Consider the following 13,216-nt stretch of genomic DNA (forward strand, 5'->3'; position numbering starts at 1 on the left):
ATATTTAAAATAAAACATTTTAGAATATTTTCTTAAATTACATGACTGAGTTGCTTACAGTGCTGTAATAACTCATAACCTCATAATTAATGCATGCAGTTATTATGCACTGCGGATGCTTAACTAAAACACGAGTTATTATCCACCACTGGCAGCAGAAATGACTCATTTTCATGACCAGTGTTCTCCAGTTCTGCAGTACAGCACCTTCCTCTGCTTGAGTCACATGCTGCTCTTGCCCAACACACCTGACTTAACTCATCAGATAAAGAAGTTCATAATTGAACCAAGTGCATCAGAGCAGATAAATGAAAAATTTGTGTTTACAAGACCAATACAGTAAACACATTCTAAAATATACAAAAACAGGACATTTTGTACAGCCCATTTCAAACATGCATTTTAATTGGGGAAATAAACCCACAAAAAGGCAGCCACTGATATTTATTTCAACTAGACCTTGTACACCAGCAACTACAGAACAATATTTTCAAATTGAAACTGACAATATTTGGAGAATAATACAGAGTTCTCTCTTTTTTATGGGATAAAAAAGCAAGCATGGATATCCAAGACATGAAAATACAGTATGCAGATCTGCCGCCTTATGTAGGAAAGAGCTGTGAAGAGAAAACATCATATGCTGAACTTGTTAGAACAAATGTATTCCAAGATATTCTGTCTCCGCAGCATGACCTCCACACCTTTTTTTCTCTTCTGAGCTTCTATCTCTGGCTCCTGTATTAAGATATCTTTTATTTACTTAAGTGTGAGAGACAAATGAAAGGAATGGATTTAGACAAAACTTAAACTGAACTTAAACACATTATACAAAGTAATATTTTTAATTACCTTTCGTTTTTAAAAAAGGAATCGTTTCAGCTGCAAATAAAGCAAGGACAAAGCAGGGAGTTCAAAACCATGTACATAAAATGGTACTGTTTTAACATTTTACGTGTATTAATGATTCATTACTTGACGGGAAAGTGCTCATTCTTTCAGGTGAATCTCCTTCTTAACTTCAGAATGAGTGCTTGTCAGCCCATCATTTCACTGGCATTACCTGCCAAAAGGTTAAGAAACAACATGAAACATCTGGACTGAATAAAGCAAATTAAAATTTTACTAAATCAAACCTTACTGAAACTTTCAGAGGACCTGTCTGAAGGTCCTTTACAAAGACTCGAAATTGAACTCAAATGTATCCAAGTTCAGGTGCTCTGTGAAGGAACCTGGTGGGGGTGAGAATGAAACAGTCATAGCCTCCGCAGTGTCCAGAGGGTTTTCTCTGCCCTGGTCATCACTTGTTTCTATAATCCCAATGTTCTCCAAAATTTCCAAATTGGCCTCACAGTCAAGATTGCCCGATTCATTCAATTCCATACTCTCACTGTTCTCTTTATTTTTTGAGACTTTAAGTGAGTGTTCATTGCCCACGGTGCCTTTGTCCATAGTTGGTGCTTGAGGTTTTGCTTCTGTATCCTTAGACTGTTCTTCATGCTTTGATCCTATGACCTCAGCTGGGTCTTTAGTCTTATGGGGTTGATCCTTTGTTGAATCTATACCTCGAAACATTGCACTTCCTTTACTGCCAGTACTGGAAACACTGGAGCCAACCATGGTGCTGCTGTCACTGTAGAAAATGTCAAACAAGTCTTTTGCTTTCGCAGCAGCAAGGCTCGTTTTAGGCTTTTCTGACTTTGAAAACAAGTCATTTGCGTTGGTATGGAGTTGAGGAGGTGGGCGGACCACTACCGTTAGCTTCTGCTCCTCCTCTGGAACTCCAGGAGCAGCCACGTCAGACTCGAGACTCACTATGCATTCGACAGGAGATTGTGGTGGGATACTCTTAACCTCCTTCACTGCGGATGCTGCAGGTGGCACAGAGCTTGGTGGTGAGGAGCTTGAAGCAGGTGTAGTGTTTGAGGATTTATCACTAATTTTTAGTTGCACCTCTTCACCCCCAAATGCTTTGGAGATCAGATCGGCCGTCAACACCGCTTTCTGCGGTTGGTTTTTAGTCACTGGTCCAGGAGATTTGCTGCTTGCTGCAGTGGTGGATCCAGCAGAGGGGAATGTGTTCAGAGGAGATGGTTTGTTCTGCAGTCCAACACTGGTCTTCCTCAGAAAAGTGGAAGGGGGAGGTAAATTAGGGCGAATTTTATTTTGGTTATATGCAACCCACTCATGGGATGGGGGAATAACCGTCTTGCCAGACAGTTTGATGGCAATGCTCTTGGCGGCAGCCACAGACTTGGCAAAAGCATCCTGGTCCTCAGAGTCTTTGCTTGCCCCTTGTGCTGTGCTATCTGTAGCACTTTCTTCATCTTCTTTTATAAACTGTGCAGCAATTCTTTCTGCTTCCTTCTCCAGTGCAGTCTTTTCGGGCTTTTTCCAGCTGAATTTACCAAAGGCAGGACGGGAAGTAGCCTCTTCATTCTTTTTACGAAGCTTTGCAAGCATAGCCGGACTTGGCCCACACAGAACCTTCGGAGGCTCGCTGGGTTTCTCCGGCTCCATTTTGACATCTTTAGCAGAACTCTTAGAACTCTCTCTTTCATCTTTGCGCCGAGCAGCCTTGTCTTTCTCACTTTTATCTTCCTTTTTCCCATATCGGGACCTTTCGTCTTCCTCATCCTCATCCTCCCATTTCGACTTTGGCCACTTTACCCCCTCTTCCTCTCTGTACTTTGGTCTCCTGTCTTCCTCAACCTCACGCCCATATCTGTACTTCTTTTCGTCTTCTCTCCCATACCTGAACCTGTCCTCTTCCTTCCTGTATCTGTACCTGTCGTCATCCTCCCTGTACTTGTACCTATTTTCATCCCTGTATCTAAATCTCTCTTCTTCCCCTCTATATCGCTCCTCCTCCTCCTTCCCTCGCCTGTACCTCTCTTCCTCTTCTTTCCTGTGCCGGCTCTTCTCCTCGTCCTCCTTCCTGAATTTGGTCCGCTCATCTTCCTCCTTCTTGAATCTTTGTTTATCTTCATCCCTCCTGAATTTCATATGCTGATCCTCGTCCTTCTTGTGTTTGGGTTTATTTTCTTCGTCTTTGATACACTTTGCTTTTTGTTCCTCTAGCTTGCTGTGCTTAGCTCTGTCCTCCTCTCCATCTCTGCACTTGGGCTTTTTCCCCTCGTCTTTGCTGGACCTGGACCTTTTCAGCTCATCCTGGGAGTCATCATCTTCACGCTTCCGTTTGTGCTCAGCCTGCTTCCTTTCGCTCTCCATGCCTGCCTGCCGATCCAATTTCCTCCTTTGCTCATAGAGAGGATTCTCACGCAACTGTTTCTATGGAAGAAATAAGAGAGCAATGATAAGAAAACACACATTATTTGAGTCTCACAATCAGAGTGCCACATTACCAGTTATATTAGAACAATATGTATAATGTATGGAACACATGTAACAATGCCTCGTTTGCCATGATCAAAACACAAAACTCAACTTTGGGCTTTTATGGCTATTAAACATTTGTGTCAAAACCAGACAATCTTAAAATGTTGCATTTGAAGTTTGATTTAAGCCTTTTATGAGGAAAACATGGCAATATCTTCTGTAAAACTTTCAGAAAATGCGGTTGTCTAGGTCTACCACCAAAAAACCCATAATGAAGCATTTTTGAGAAGTATTGCTTAAATGACCTTGTATCTCTCATTATGTGCATGGCACGTGACATGGGCCTCTGCGCAAATAGGATCGCCGAAAAATTCTCCACACAACTGGCAGAAAAAGCCCTTCACAGGAATCAAAAACTCAGAGCCTGCAAGAGAAAGAAGCACAACAAACCTGAAAGAACATACCCATAAAGACACAAATTAAAATGATGAATTACCCTTTCCTTGTTCCTGTGATGAGAGAAATACAATGTGTCAAAATTTATTCCAGTAAACCTACATTTTTTTCCCCCTTACAAAGTCTGAAAATTCACTGCATCTTTATTGCATATATTTAGAAAACTTGATTAGCTCAAAAAGTAATTGTACATATCTATATACAGCTACATATGTATTCTCCAGGGAGTAACTGCAGTGCACTGTGAAGACTTCAAAAATTTAGTATACATGGTTTCAGTGCAGTATACAAGGTTTCCAATGAACTCAGAGCCAAAGAAACAGGACATTTCAGACAGAGGTCCTTGATATGTTATACACACAAAATGGACCGATGAAGGACCTCTGTCCACATCATCTTGTTTCTTTGGAAAAATTGTGTAATTTTTATTACCCTTCTGTTTCATTCATTATATGTGTATGTGTTTGTCTGTGTTCATGTGTGCGTGCATGCATTTAGGTGCGCAGTTATCTAACCACTTAAATTTTCTGCTTCTACAGCCCTTAGTTATAGTAGCTTGTTGCTATGTCAATTAAAAAGCTTTTACCTTTTGCTGGCTTAGAAATCGGTTCACCTGTAGGCCGTTTTTTCTCACTGTCAGATTTTGTTGCCCAAGGTCTGTCATAGGGATCTAGAGTCTTTAAACCAAATGCAGGATAGGTGACTAATTTTACAAAGAACATTTATTTAAAACAAGACATGAAGACTCAACTAAAACTGCATGAGAAAAACAATAAAAATTCAATAAAGCCAACGAGTGAGATACACCTCTGTCAGACTGCGCACATACCTTCCTGTGTGTTTTGCTGTGCAAGTGTGTGAAAAAATCAAACATGGAACCACTAGTAACGTTGCAGTTTTTGCACCAGTGGTTTCCCGCGTCATAGTACTCAAATAGCTCAGCCGAGATGTTGGAGGCGTGGCCACATGCTGGTGCTGCAGAGGACTTGGAGCCCTAGTCCAATTCAGGGAGGACAAACAATACATCAGTAAAAAAGTAATGACACCAAATGAAAGCAGAGCAGCAACAAGACATACATATATGGAGGCACCTGAATTTGAAAAAGAAATTTCATGTAAGGAGTAATAAATTATGAAAAAAAGTCAATCCTGATTCCCAATTATTGAAGTTTGACAAAGAAGTCTTACCTTTGAAATTTAGGCCATCTGTGCTCCAGTTGCGAGGGAGTTAGCCACAGACTTACTAATTTCTCTTTTGACTAACTGTCTATTGGTTTTAAATTGGAAGACTTTCAAATACAAGCCAAATGAAAATGCATTTATCAGTAGTAATAAGCAGATCCTGGCAGTCACTTCTATTTTATGCCCCCACACCCCCTTTTTTTTTTTTTTTTTTACGTTTTTTTGTCAATGAAAGTGCCGACAACATATTTAGTTTACAAAGCTCCCAGAAATCATCAAATGAATTCTAAACACTTACTCCAAATATAAATTACTGTCCACACAGCACAGTCATCAGCAGTGTAGCTAATAGACACTACCTCTTAATTTATGCTGAATGGCTATGATACGAGCATTCTAATATTAATATCCAGTGTAATATCCCGTGTAATATCCCGTGTAATATCCCGTGTAATATCCTGTGTAATATCCAGTGTAATATCCAGTGTAATATCCAGTGTTACTCAGTTCTTCAAGATCAACAGTAAAAGCTTTGCTGCCACCATTTCACTGCGAGTTATACTGTGTATGACTATGTATGTGACGAATAAACCAAACTTGAACTTGAACTTGACAAGAACATTACTCAGATGGGAACCATTCGTGTCAGAATCACATATACTTTCAGTAAGAATCTTTCTAACTACTCAAATTGACTAGAGTACTTTAAGGAAATTACTTGGAACATAAGTTCACCAATTGTCAAACACCTGTTATGTTAATGTTGGATGGATGTAATGTATTAGTCTTCCCCTATTAGGGTTTCCTCTTCAGCTTTATTTGCCATCACCCGAAATATACTGGACGCACTGGATAATGAAAACCTTTAGCGCTGCAATATTACAGTAATTACTAGTGCACTTGAACTATTTAGCCATTTACTTTAGTCAGTTTGCAATGATTAGTATACACATTCCAAACCCAGACCAGGAAATTTAGGTTACCTTGAACGTTTAGATGTCAATACTCCCTCTGCTGTTGGGGGCAATGACATGAGAGTCCCTGCACAATACACTGAAGTCTTCATAAATTATCATGTCAACAAAAGTGACTAACATCTATGTGACTATAGCGTCTTTTCAGAAGACAAATTAATCTAGCTGTTGTCACCTTCATAAAAAATGAAAACGGCTATGTTTAATTTCTAGTGAATATTTAAAGAGACATGGATCTGTATTTCAACTCAAAAATGTACTGTAAATATTAGTGAGCTGACATGCTCTTCCTGATTTGCAATGCTCATGTCAACCAGAAAATGTGATTGCATTTGAGCCAGATGTTCTCAAGCGTGCTACGTGCATTCATGCTCGAAACCTCGAATGTTTCTTTTACCTTCGATAGATTCGATAAAAGGGTTTTGTTTTTGTTTGTCAAGGCATTCATAACATACTTTCTCTTTGCTTTTCTTACATGTGCTTATTGTTAGCTGACATGAACAGGAAGCAAGCAAGAGAAAATCTTTCCAGAAGCAAGATAAGGCTGTACCGGAGCCATGCATGGCTGCTTTTTACACACTCGCGTAAATGTAGAAGAATAAAGTGGGACTATAAAAAAAGACAACACTGTAATACTAATTTATAAAATTCACAAACTCAGCAAAGGAAGGGTGAAAGGCATCAGTTAATATAGTCATAGTATAAAGCTTTGGGTTGAAACATTGTAGTCTTGCTGAAATAACGTGTCTATGCAGAGGACACCATCCTATTCCCTGCCTATAAAGGCAATGCAGCTATCTAGTCTAATTCGTATACAAATTCTAATTCTGAAATAGAAGGTGGCCATTGCGCCTTTAGGTAATCTGAGAAGCGTCGATGTTCCCTCTGTAGTCGGGAGCAGTGGCGCACACCTTCGATTCCCTGCACAATACTTTTAAAGGCTTTACTGGACAACTTGCACAAATAACCTCATGTACCACTTGTGACATGCAACAAATATGAACAGTCAACTGTAGCGCTCTCTACTTTTTGCTGCAAAATATACTCCCAGACATCTGGAATTATTACTCAAGTAACAACTAGAATTTTGAAATTGTTACTGGAGCAACAAATGCAAAATATTTACAATTTCAAAACAGGCTGAAGAAAATTAATCAATATGTTGATACCATTTATAAAAGCATACTGCATATATTGCTAAGTGTTTGTAAAGTGTGCATTCCTGTGTAGTACTTTAATGTTTCTACTTCTTTTCTTGTGCCTTACTTCTGTGTAGTTTATAGAAGCTTCTCAGAGGACTGCAATTCTTCCTAACATGTTACGTTACTTGTCACTAATCATAAGACATAAAACGTGAGGTTAATTTACAAACATCTGTCCCCACTAATTAAATGTACCAGTTATATAATGGATGGGATTTACAAGGGGACTTGTCCTCTGGGCCTATCCTGTAGCAGCATAAGGAATTCTACCTTATTGGCAGGGACGCTGGAAGAACCTTTAGACTTCTCTGGACTTCTGGCCATATCCTTAGACTTGCTGTGAGGAGGTGGGTGCTCGTGGTCTCCCGAGCCCCTGAGGTTTTTGGGGTCCAGCCCCAAGATTGACGCAACCTTCACCAGTTCTTCGTGCTTCTTTTCAGCTGCCTCGTGTTCAGCGCGCAGCCTGGAAATCTGGGCCATCACGTCCTCCTGAAGTCGACCGAGCTCCACAAGGATGGGGTCCTTGTGTCCATCTTTCTCCCTTCGCTTCTTTCTCAGAAGCTCCCCTGAAGTATCGAGCGATGAAACAAAAATCATAATCAAAAGGGCCTCTACCAATTACCTCCATCACAATTAATATAAGCATGGCATTACTCTAAGTGGAGGGAAAAAATACCTTGTTGCTTACGCAACGTCTCCAGCTCCTTTATTAGACTATCTTTCTTTTTCAGTCGCGTTTCTTTGTCTTTCTTCAGTTTCTCAAGCTCTTCGATGACCTAGCCATTCAGAACCATATTTAGGACTTAAACAGGAGGAGTGGCAATTTGGCGTAAGCCAACATTAGATTTGTTGCATTGAAGCTATGGAGTAATGGCTTACTGGAGTAGCTGCCTACATGTTTTGTTTAAGGACTATTAGCAGTGAAGTACAAATGTACGCTGAAACACACATTTCTGGGGCTTTGGGAATGAAGGCATACCATTGGGATTAAGAATAAAATGTTTTAAAGCTCTGCTATCTAAAGCAATGTCAACCCTTCCCTCATTGTGCTTCTTTTTTTTTTTTCTTTTTTTACAAATTGTAACGTCAAATGTGAATAAAATAAAATAAAAACGTCAAATGTGAAGGCAGCTATACAGGCAGTCATAACAAACAAACAAACAAATTTACCATGGCAACACTAGGCCTAAGCTGTGACTGGAAAACTGAACAATGCCACTTCCTAAAGTACAAAAATATACACAGCATTCAAAATAACGTAAAAAAAAAAAGAATAAAAAACAGCAACAAAAACACAATCAGCACTAACTCAAGTTTAGCCAGTGAAATCTAGATCCAGTAATTACCTTTTGTTTTTGGCTAGCAGTATTCCTTTCCTCAGTAACTCTCCTCTGATTGCCACTGCTACAGGCTTTAGACGTCAGGCTGAGTAAAGGGTCCACCTTTGATCCTACGGAGAGAGACAGAACATCCAGTAGATTCACAGCATGCACAGCTAAAACTTTTTGATTGTCATTTAACTACGGAAGGTCAAAAAGCTATACAGTTGTTCACCTTTTTTATCCATCTCTTGTCCTTCGTTTCCTCCTGTATCAATAACTTTAAGGTAGGGTCGCTCTATGGCAGCAGAGTTATATTCATCCATGGGACTCTGTGATGGCATAGACATGCTTGGAGGTGGGTACATGGGCCATCCTTGGGGCATGTATGGCATATAGTTGCCATACGGGTCATAGCCAGAAGGATGGTAGTTAGGAGGTATAACCCCATGCGGGTGAGGCGGCTGTGGGTAGGAAGGGATCTGACGGCTTGGGAGGGAGTGAGTGGAGAAAGGATTAGTCCCAGGACTGATGACATCGGGAGGCTTAGGAGCTGCATTAGGCCAGTGCCCTTCATCGGCGGGCCGACCCTCTCTCAGGCTCTGCGTGTCGGACTGTGACGGTCGCCTCTCCGTCGGAACCGACTTCCTCTTGCTGCGACTGGACGTGCGCTCACGGCTGCTCTCCCGACTGCGGCCGCTGCTCCTGCTCGAGCTCCTGCTGCTATTGCTGGTGCTGCCTGAGCTCCTGCTGCGACTCCTGTGTCTCCTGTCCAACTGGTGGCGTGCCGGTGGTTTCTTGGCGGGGTTCTTGCCGTGGAGGCGCTCTTGGGTCCTGGCGGCCATCTTGCTGATCTCGGCCATGCCCAGGTCGAGGCCAATAGTCTTCAGGAGGTCCTGTATCTTCTCATACTCCTCCACCTCCTCTCTAACTTTAGCATCGTTAGGCCCAACTCCAGGTGGGTAATGCTCAAGTTCCTCCTTAAGAATCTTTTCAGGTGGAGGTGAACTACTGTGGCTGTCTCGATGCTTACCCTCTCTTTTTGAATGGCTGGCCCCATCTTCCACAGAATGTCCATGAATACAAGTCGACACTCCATATTCCTGACTCTGCACATCATGATGCTGATTTATTACCGGTTTTGCTTCATGATAAAGTGCACAGTCTTCTCTGGTTTCTCCATAGGCATCCAACGAGCTGCTCTGTCCCGTTTTAGGCAACCCCTTAGCTGGAAATTTGTCCTCCTCCTCTTCGTCCCCATAGAGAAACTTCTCCTCATCTTCAATGTCTAGAAAGTTTTTCTTTTTGTCTAGCGGTGGGGCCACCGCCTCTGCCATGACACTGAAAAGCTGGCTGAGGTCTGCGTTCTCCTGGCTGCCCCGTTCAGGAGGAAGCGGAAAGTCATGATCACTCTCTTTGGCAGGCTGGAGTCTGCTTATGAGCTCTTCAATAACACTGGCGTTGGAACTCTGTGCAAGCACTGATGCCAACATGTCCGGGTCCATGTTTTTGGTCATCGCACTGAATACATGTTCAGCCTCCTGCAAAAGGCCCCTGCCAGGGTTTCCTTGTGGAGAATCACTATTCTGAAACACATTAAGTGTAAGCGTTTAAATAAGAACCAATCATAGGCAGAAGAATGCAAGACAGCATCCCAGCTATGACACATGAGAAAAGCATACATTCTGAATGCTTTCTCTATAAATACAATATGATGACTGCCTAAATAAGCTTGACCCAACAGTCTACTGCAACTTCAGTGATTCCATTGCTTAAACATAAAGCAAAACCTACCTGCGTTATCATGGGAGAATCGGTCTCTGAGGAGTCTACTCTCTTCTTCAGAATAGATTTAGTGGGCATTGCCAGCATGTCTTCCAGTTCTTTGCGCCGCCGGGCCATCTCGAGCTCACTGAAGTCTTCGTTCCGCCTCCTGCCAGCAGTGCTACTGCTGCTGCCACTGCTACTACTGCTGCTGCTACTACTGCCACTGCGGCTGCAGCTCCTCCCCCGGCCCCTCCCCAGGCTCCTCCCACGACTCCGCCCCCTGCTGCGACTTCTGCTGCGACTTGGGCTGCGCAGGTGGCTCTTGCTCCTCGCCCTGCTTCTCGCCCTGCTCCTCGCCCTGCTCCGCGCCCTGCTGCAGCTCCGGCTCCGGCTGCAGCTCCGGGGTCTGCTCTTGCTGCGTCCACGGCTGAGTGCCCTGCTGCGGCTCACGGTGCGACCGCGGCTGCGGCTGCGTGGTCGGCTCTTGCCGCGCATCTTGTCTGGACTGCGGCTCAGACCTCTGCTCCTGCCACAGCTAGGACTGCGCTTCCTTGACCCGCGGTCATCGGGGCCTTCATAACTCAACCGGCGTGGGGAATAGTCTCTGTGACGGAAACAAAATACTTTTAAGTTTAGGCACTCACACCAAGATCTGTAAGTATTCAAATTTTCATACCATACCAGTTGTGCTGTCTTGTAATCAAAAAACATAGGAAGGGATGCCTTAAGATCTCTGGAGGTTGGCTATGGGACAGTGGTATTAAGAATGAGACCAATGGTGAAATTCCATGCATGTCAACAAGTCAACAGAGGTGTTTGTTAACAGTTACAGGTTACAGATCGGACCAGCCCAGCCCTTCTCTGACCAGTGCTGCCAAACCCTTCTAGGTGTGCTACAACACAACACCAAAGACTCCTGCCCATTTATAACATCATCTTTGAGAGAGTTCCATCAGTGCAGGATTTTTTTTTGTTTTGTTTTTTTTTGTTTTGTTTTTATCAATTTAATTTTTTTTTTATTTAATATTAAAGATGAAAGCATTTAATATTACATCAGACACTACAATAGTTTGAAATGGTTAAATGACCTGATTTCACAAAACAACAAATAATTGGAGAAATTGTTGCTTGACCTATAAAAATCATAGGGCAACAAATAACATTGTAACACCAGGAGCTCAGAATGCTCCCACAGCAGTAAAGTATCTTTCCTTTAGCAGGCAACTTGCATTCCTTTAGTTGCCACCACCCCCATTTATATTTTGACTTAGTATGCCAGTGGTTTAAACTCTTATTGTAACATAGCTATTCCCAGGTTATAAAGTGCCTATCCAAGGGATATGTTTTGCACACTTCTCTCTCTTTTCATTTACAGACTATAAGGGATGTTTTTGAGTGAAAGCAGCAAGTGGCTGCACCTTACTTAATACAGAAGTTTGTACAACCTCACTGACATAATTATAAAATGACTAGCAAACTGACATATACACACCGGAAGAAGTGTGGAAATATAGTTTTCCATGCACTCTCTGACTACTAATTTGTTTCCATACATGTATGTAGACCCCAAAATTATCAAAATCCAATTACGTATGTTGCATAATTTTCGCCGGGGCTACCCTGATGCTTGCCCAGAATTGTACAAGACTACTAAATGAGAAAAGGTCTTTACCTAGCATAGGGAATCTCTGCTCCTCTCTCAGGCAAACTTGTCAGCTCATTGCCCACAGTTATAACAAGACTGTGATCAAGCGGGAGACCACCACGAGGGGGTGAAGGGGTATATCTCTGTAGGAAAAAGGCCAAAACAAACATCAGAAAGACAAATTTCCAAAAATACTAAACAATACAAAATAATTATTCTCAGTGATGGATTTTTCTTCATTCATGGGTTTCATGTTAAGAAAATCTGAGTATATAATGCATGCAAGCTTTGCATTTATTAAAGAACAAATAAAATTATTTCTGATACATTGGGCAATAAGCCATCCTACGACATTCATTGGTTCAGGAATTTTCAATAATCCACTTAGCCTACATGACTGTAGTCTCGAGGGGGAGGCCCATCACCCCTATATTCTTCACCCAGCTCTCTTCTAGGTGATGAATATCGCCTTCTGGGTGGCGACCGCCGATGCTGTTCTGGGTGTCCATGGTAGCCATGGGGATAACCGTTCCTACCTCGCCCGTGATCATCACGGTAAGGAGCGCGAGGAAAAGAGTGTCCGGGTCCAGGAGGCGGACCGCGGGGACCAAAACCGCGAGACGGTGGAGGATACGCTCCTCGATGCGGCCTACCACCGCGATACATTATGCGTGCCTGTTGTTTTGTTCAAACCTGTTCCAGCTCCCTAAGATAAACGATCTAGGGTATGATTATGTTTTGCATATAAGTAGTTTGAATTCAAAATTCGCCCTATACAAAACTTTATAATAGACACAACACTCATTGCAGATGAGGAAACATTAAAACTGCTTCCTGCACCGCCATTCGGCTAGCTAAACAGGAAATTGCGTGGTGTCAAGGGGGACCAATCAAATACTGAGAATATAAGTCTTTATTTTTATTATTTAATTCTCGTACATTTATACGTTACGGCCAGCATGCTAAAGAAATCTGAGCGTTTACTGCATGTAAACTTTGTATTTATTTAAACACAAACAAAAACCTCGGTTGGTCTGCAGGCGATTTAGAAATGACCCAGTGCAATTCATAATGTAGACCGACTTACATTTGGTAGGGAATTCAGTACAAAGGAACGTCAGTCAGGCCAGAATGGTTTCCATGAAAAATGCAAGTTAATAAACAACTTAAGGATTTCATACATGATTGCTATTCACGCATACAGTGACAAACAGGCCCATTTTTTTCCTGTGTACAATATTAATTCCTTATAGGTGTTTTTATTCTTTAGGGTGTGCAACAAAGTTTGTTCCTGAAGCTCTATCACAACAGAATATAAGCATTTACGAACAT

General features: G+C 42.1%; 1 protein-coding gene across 6 annotated transcripts; it reads right to left on the minus strand.

The window, feature by feature from the left end:
• Positions 1 to 384: 384 nt before the first annotated feature.
• On the minus strand, positions 385 to 12,727 carry znf318 (zinc finger protein 318). Of its 6 annotated transcripts, none has more exons than XR_014126340.1 (14): positions 12,278 to 12,727; positions 11,912 to 12,027; positions 10,267 to 10,843; positions 8,708 to 10,058; positions 8,500 to 8,603; positions 7,830 to 7,929; positions 7,424 to 7,719; positions 4,625 to 4,789; positions 4,382 to 4,472; positions 3,645 to 3,763; positions 1,159 to 3,291; positions 976 to 1,063; positions 853 to 882; positions 385 to 738 (listed from the first exon to the last, which is right to left on the minus strand). XR_014126340.1 is itself a non-coding variant. In XM_081724255.1 (12 exons), the coding sequence occupies exons 1-11, from the start codon at positions 12,548 to 12,550 to the stop codon at positions 1,174 to 1,176; spliced, it is 5,310 nt and encodes a 1,769-aa protein (XP_081580381.1). In that variant the 5' UTR covers positions 12,551 to 12,727; the 3' UTR covers positions 385 to 1,063; positions 1,159 to 1,173. The 6 variants fall into 6 exon arrangements, 3 of the variants coding, with proteins under 3 accessions (XP_081580381.1, XP_081580383.1, XP_026858339.3); XR_014126341.1 differs by having other exon boundaries at positions 385 to 620; positions 705 to 738; positions 976 to 3,291; XR_014126339.1 differs by having other exon boundaries at positions 976 to 3,291.
• Positions 12,728 to 13,216: the final 489 nt, after the last annotated feature.

This window comes from Electrophorus electricus, chromosome 12 (genome assembly GCF_041902795.1).
Source record: "Electrophorus electricus isolate QZ-2024a chromosome 12, ASM4190279v1, whole genome shotgun sequence".
Lineage (NCBI taxonomy): Eukaryota > Metazoa > Chordata > Actinopteri > Gymnotiformes > Gymnotidae > Electrophorus > Electrophorus electricus.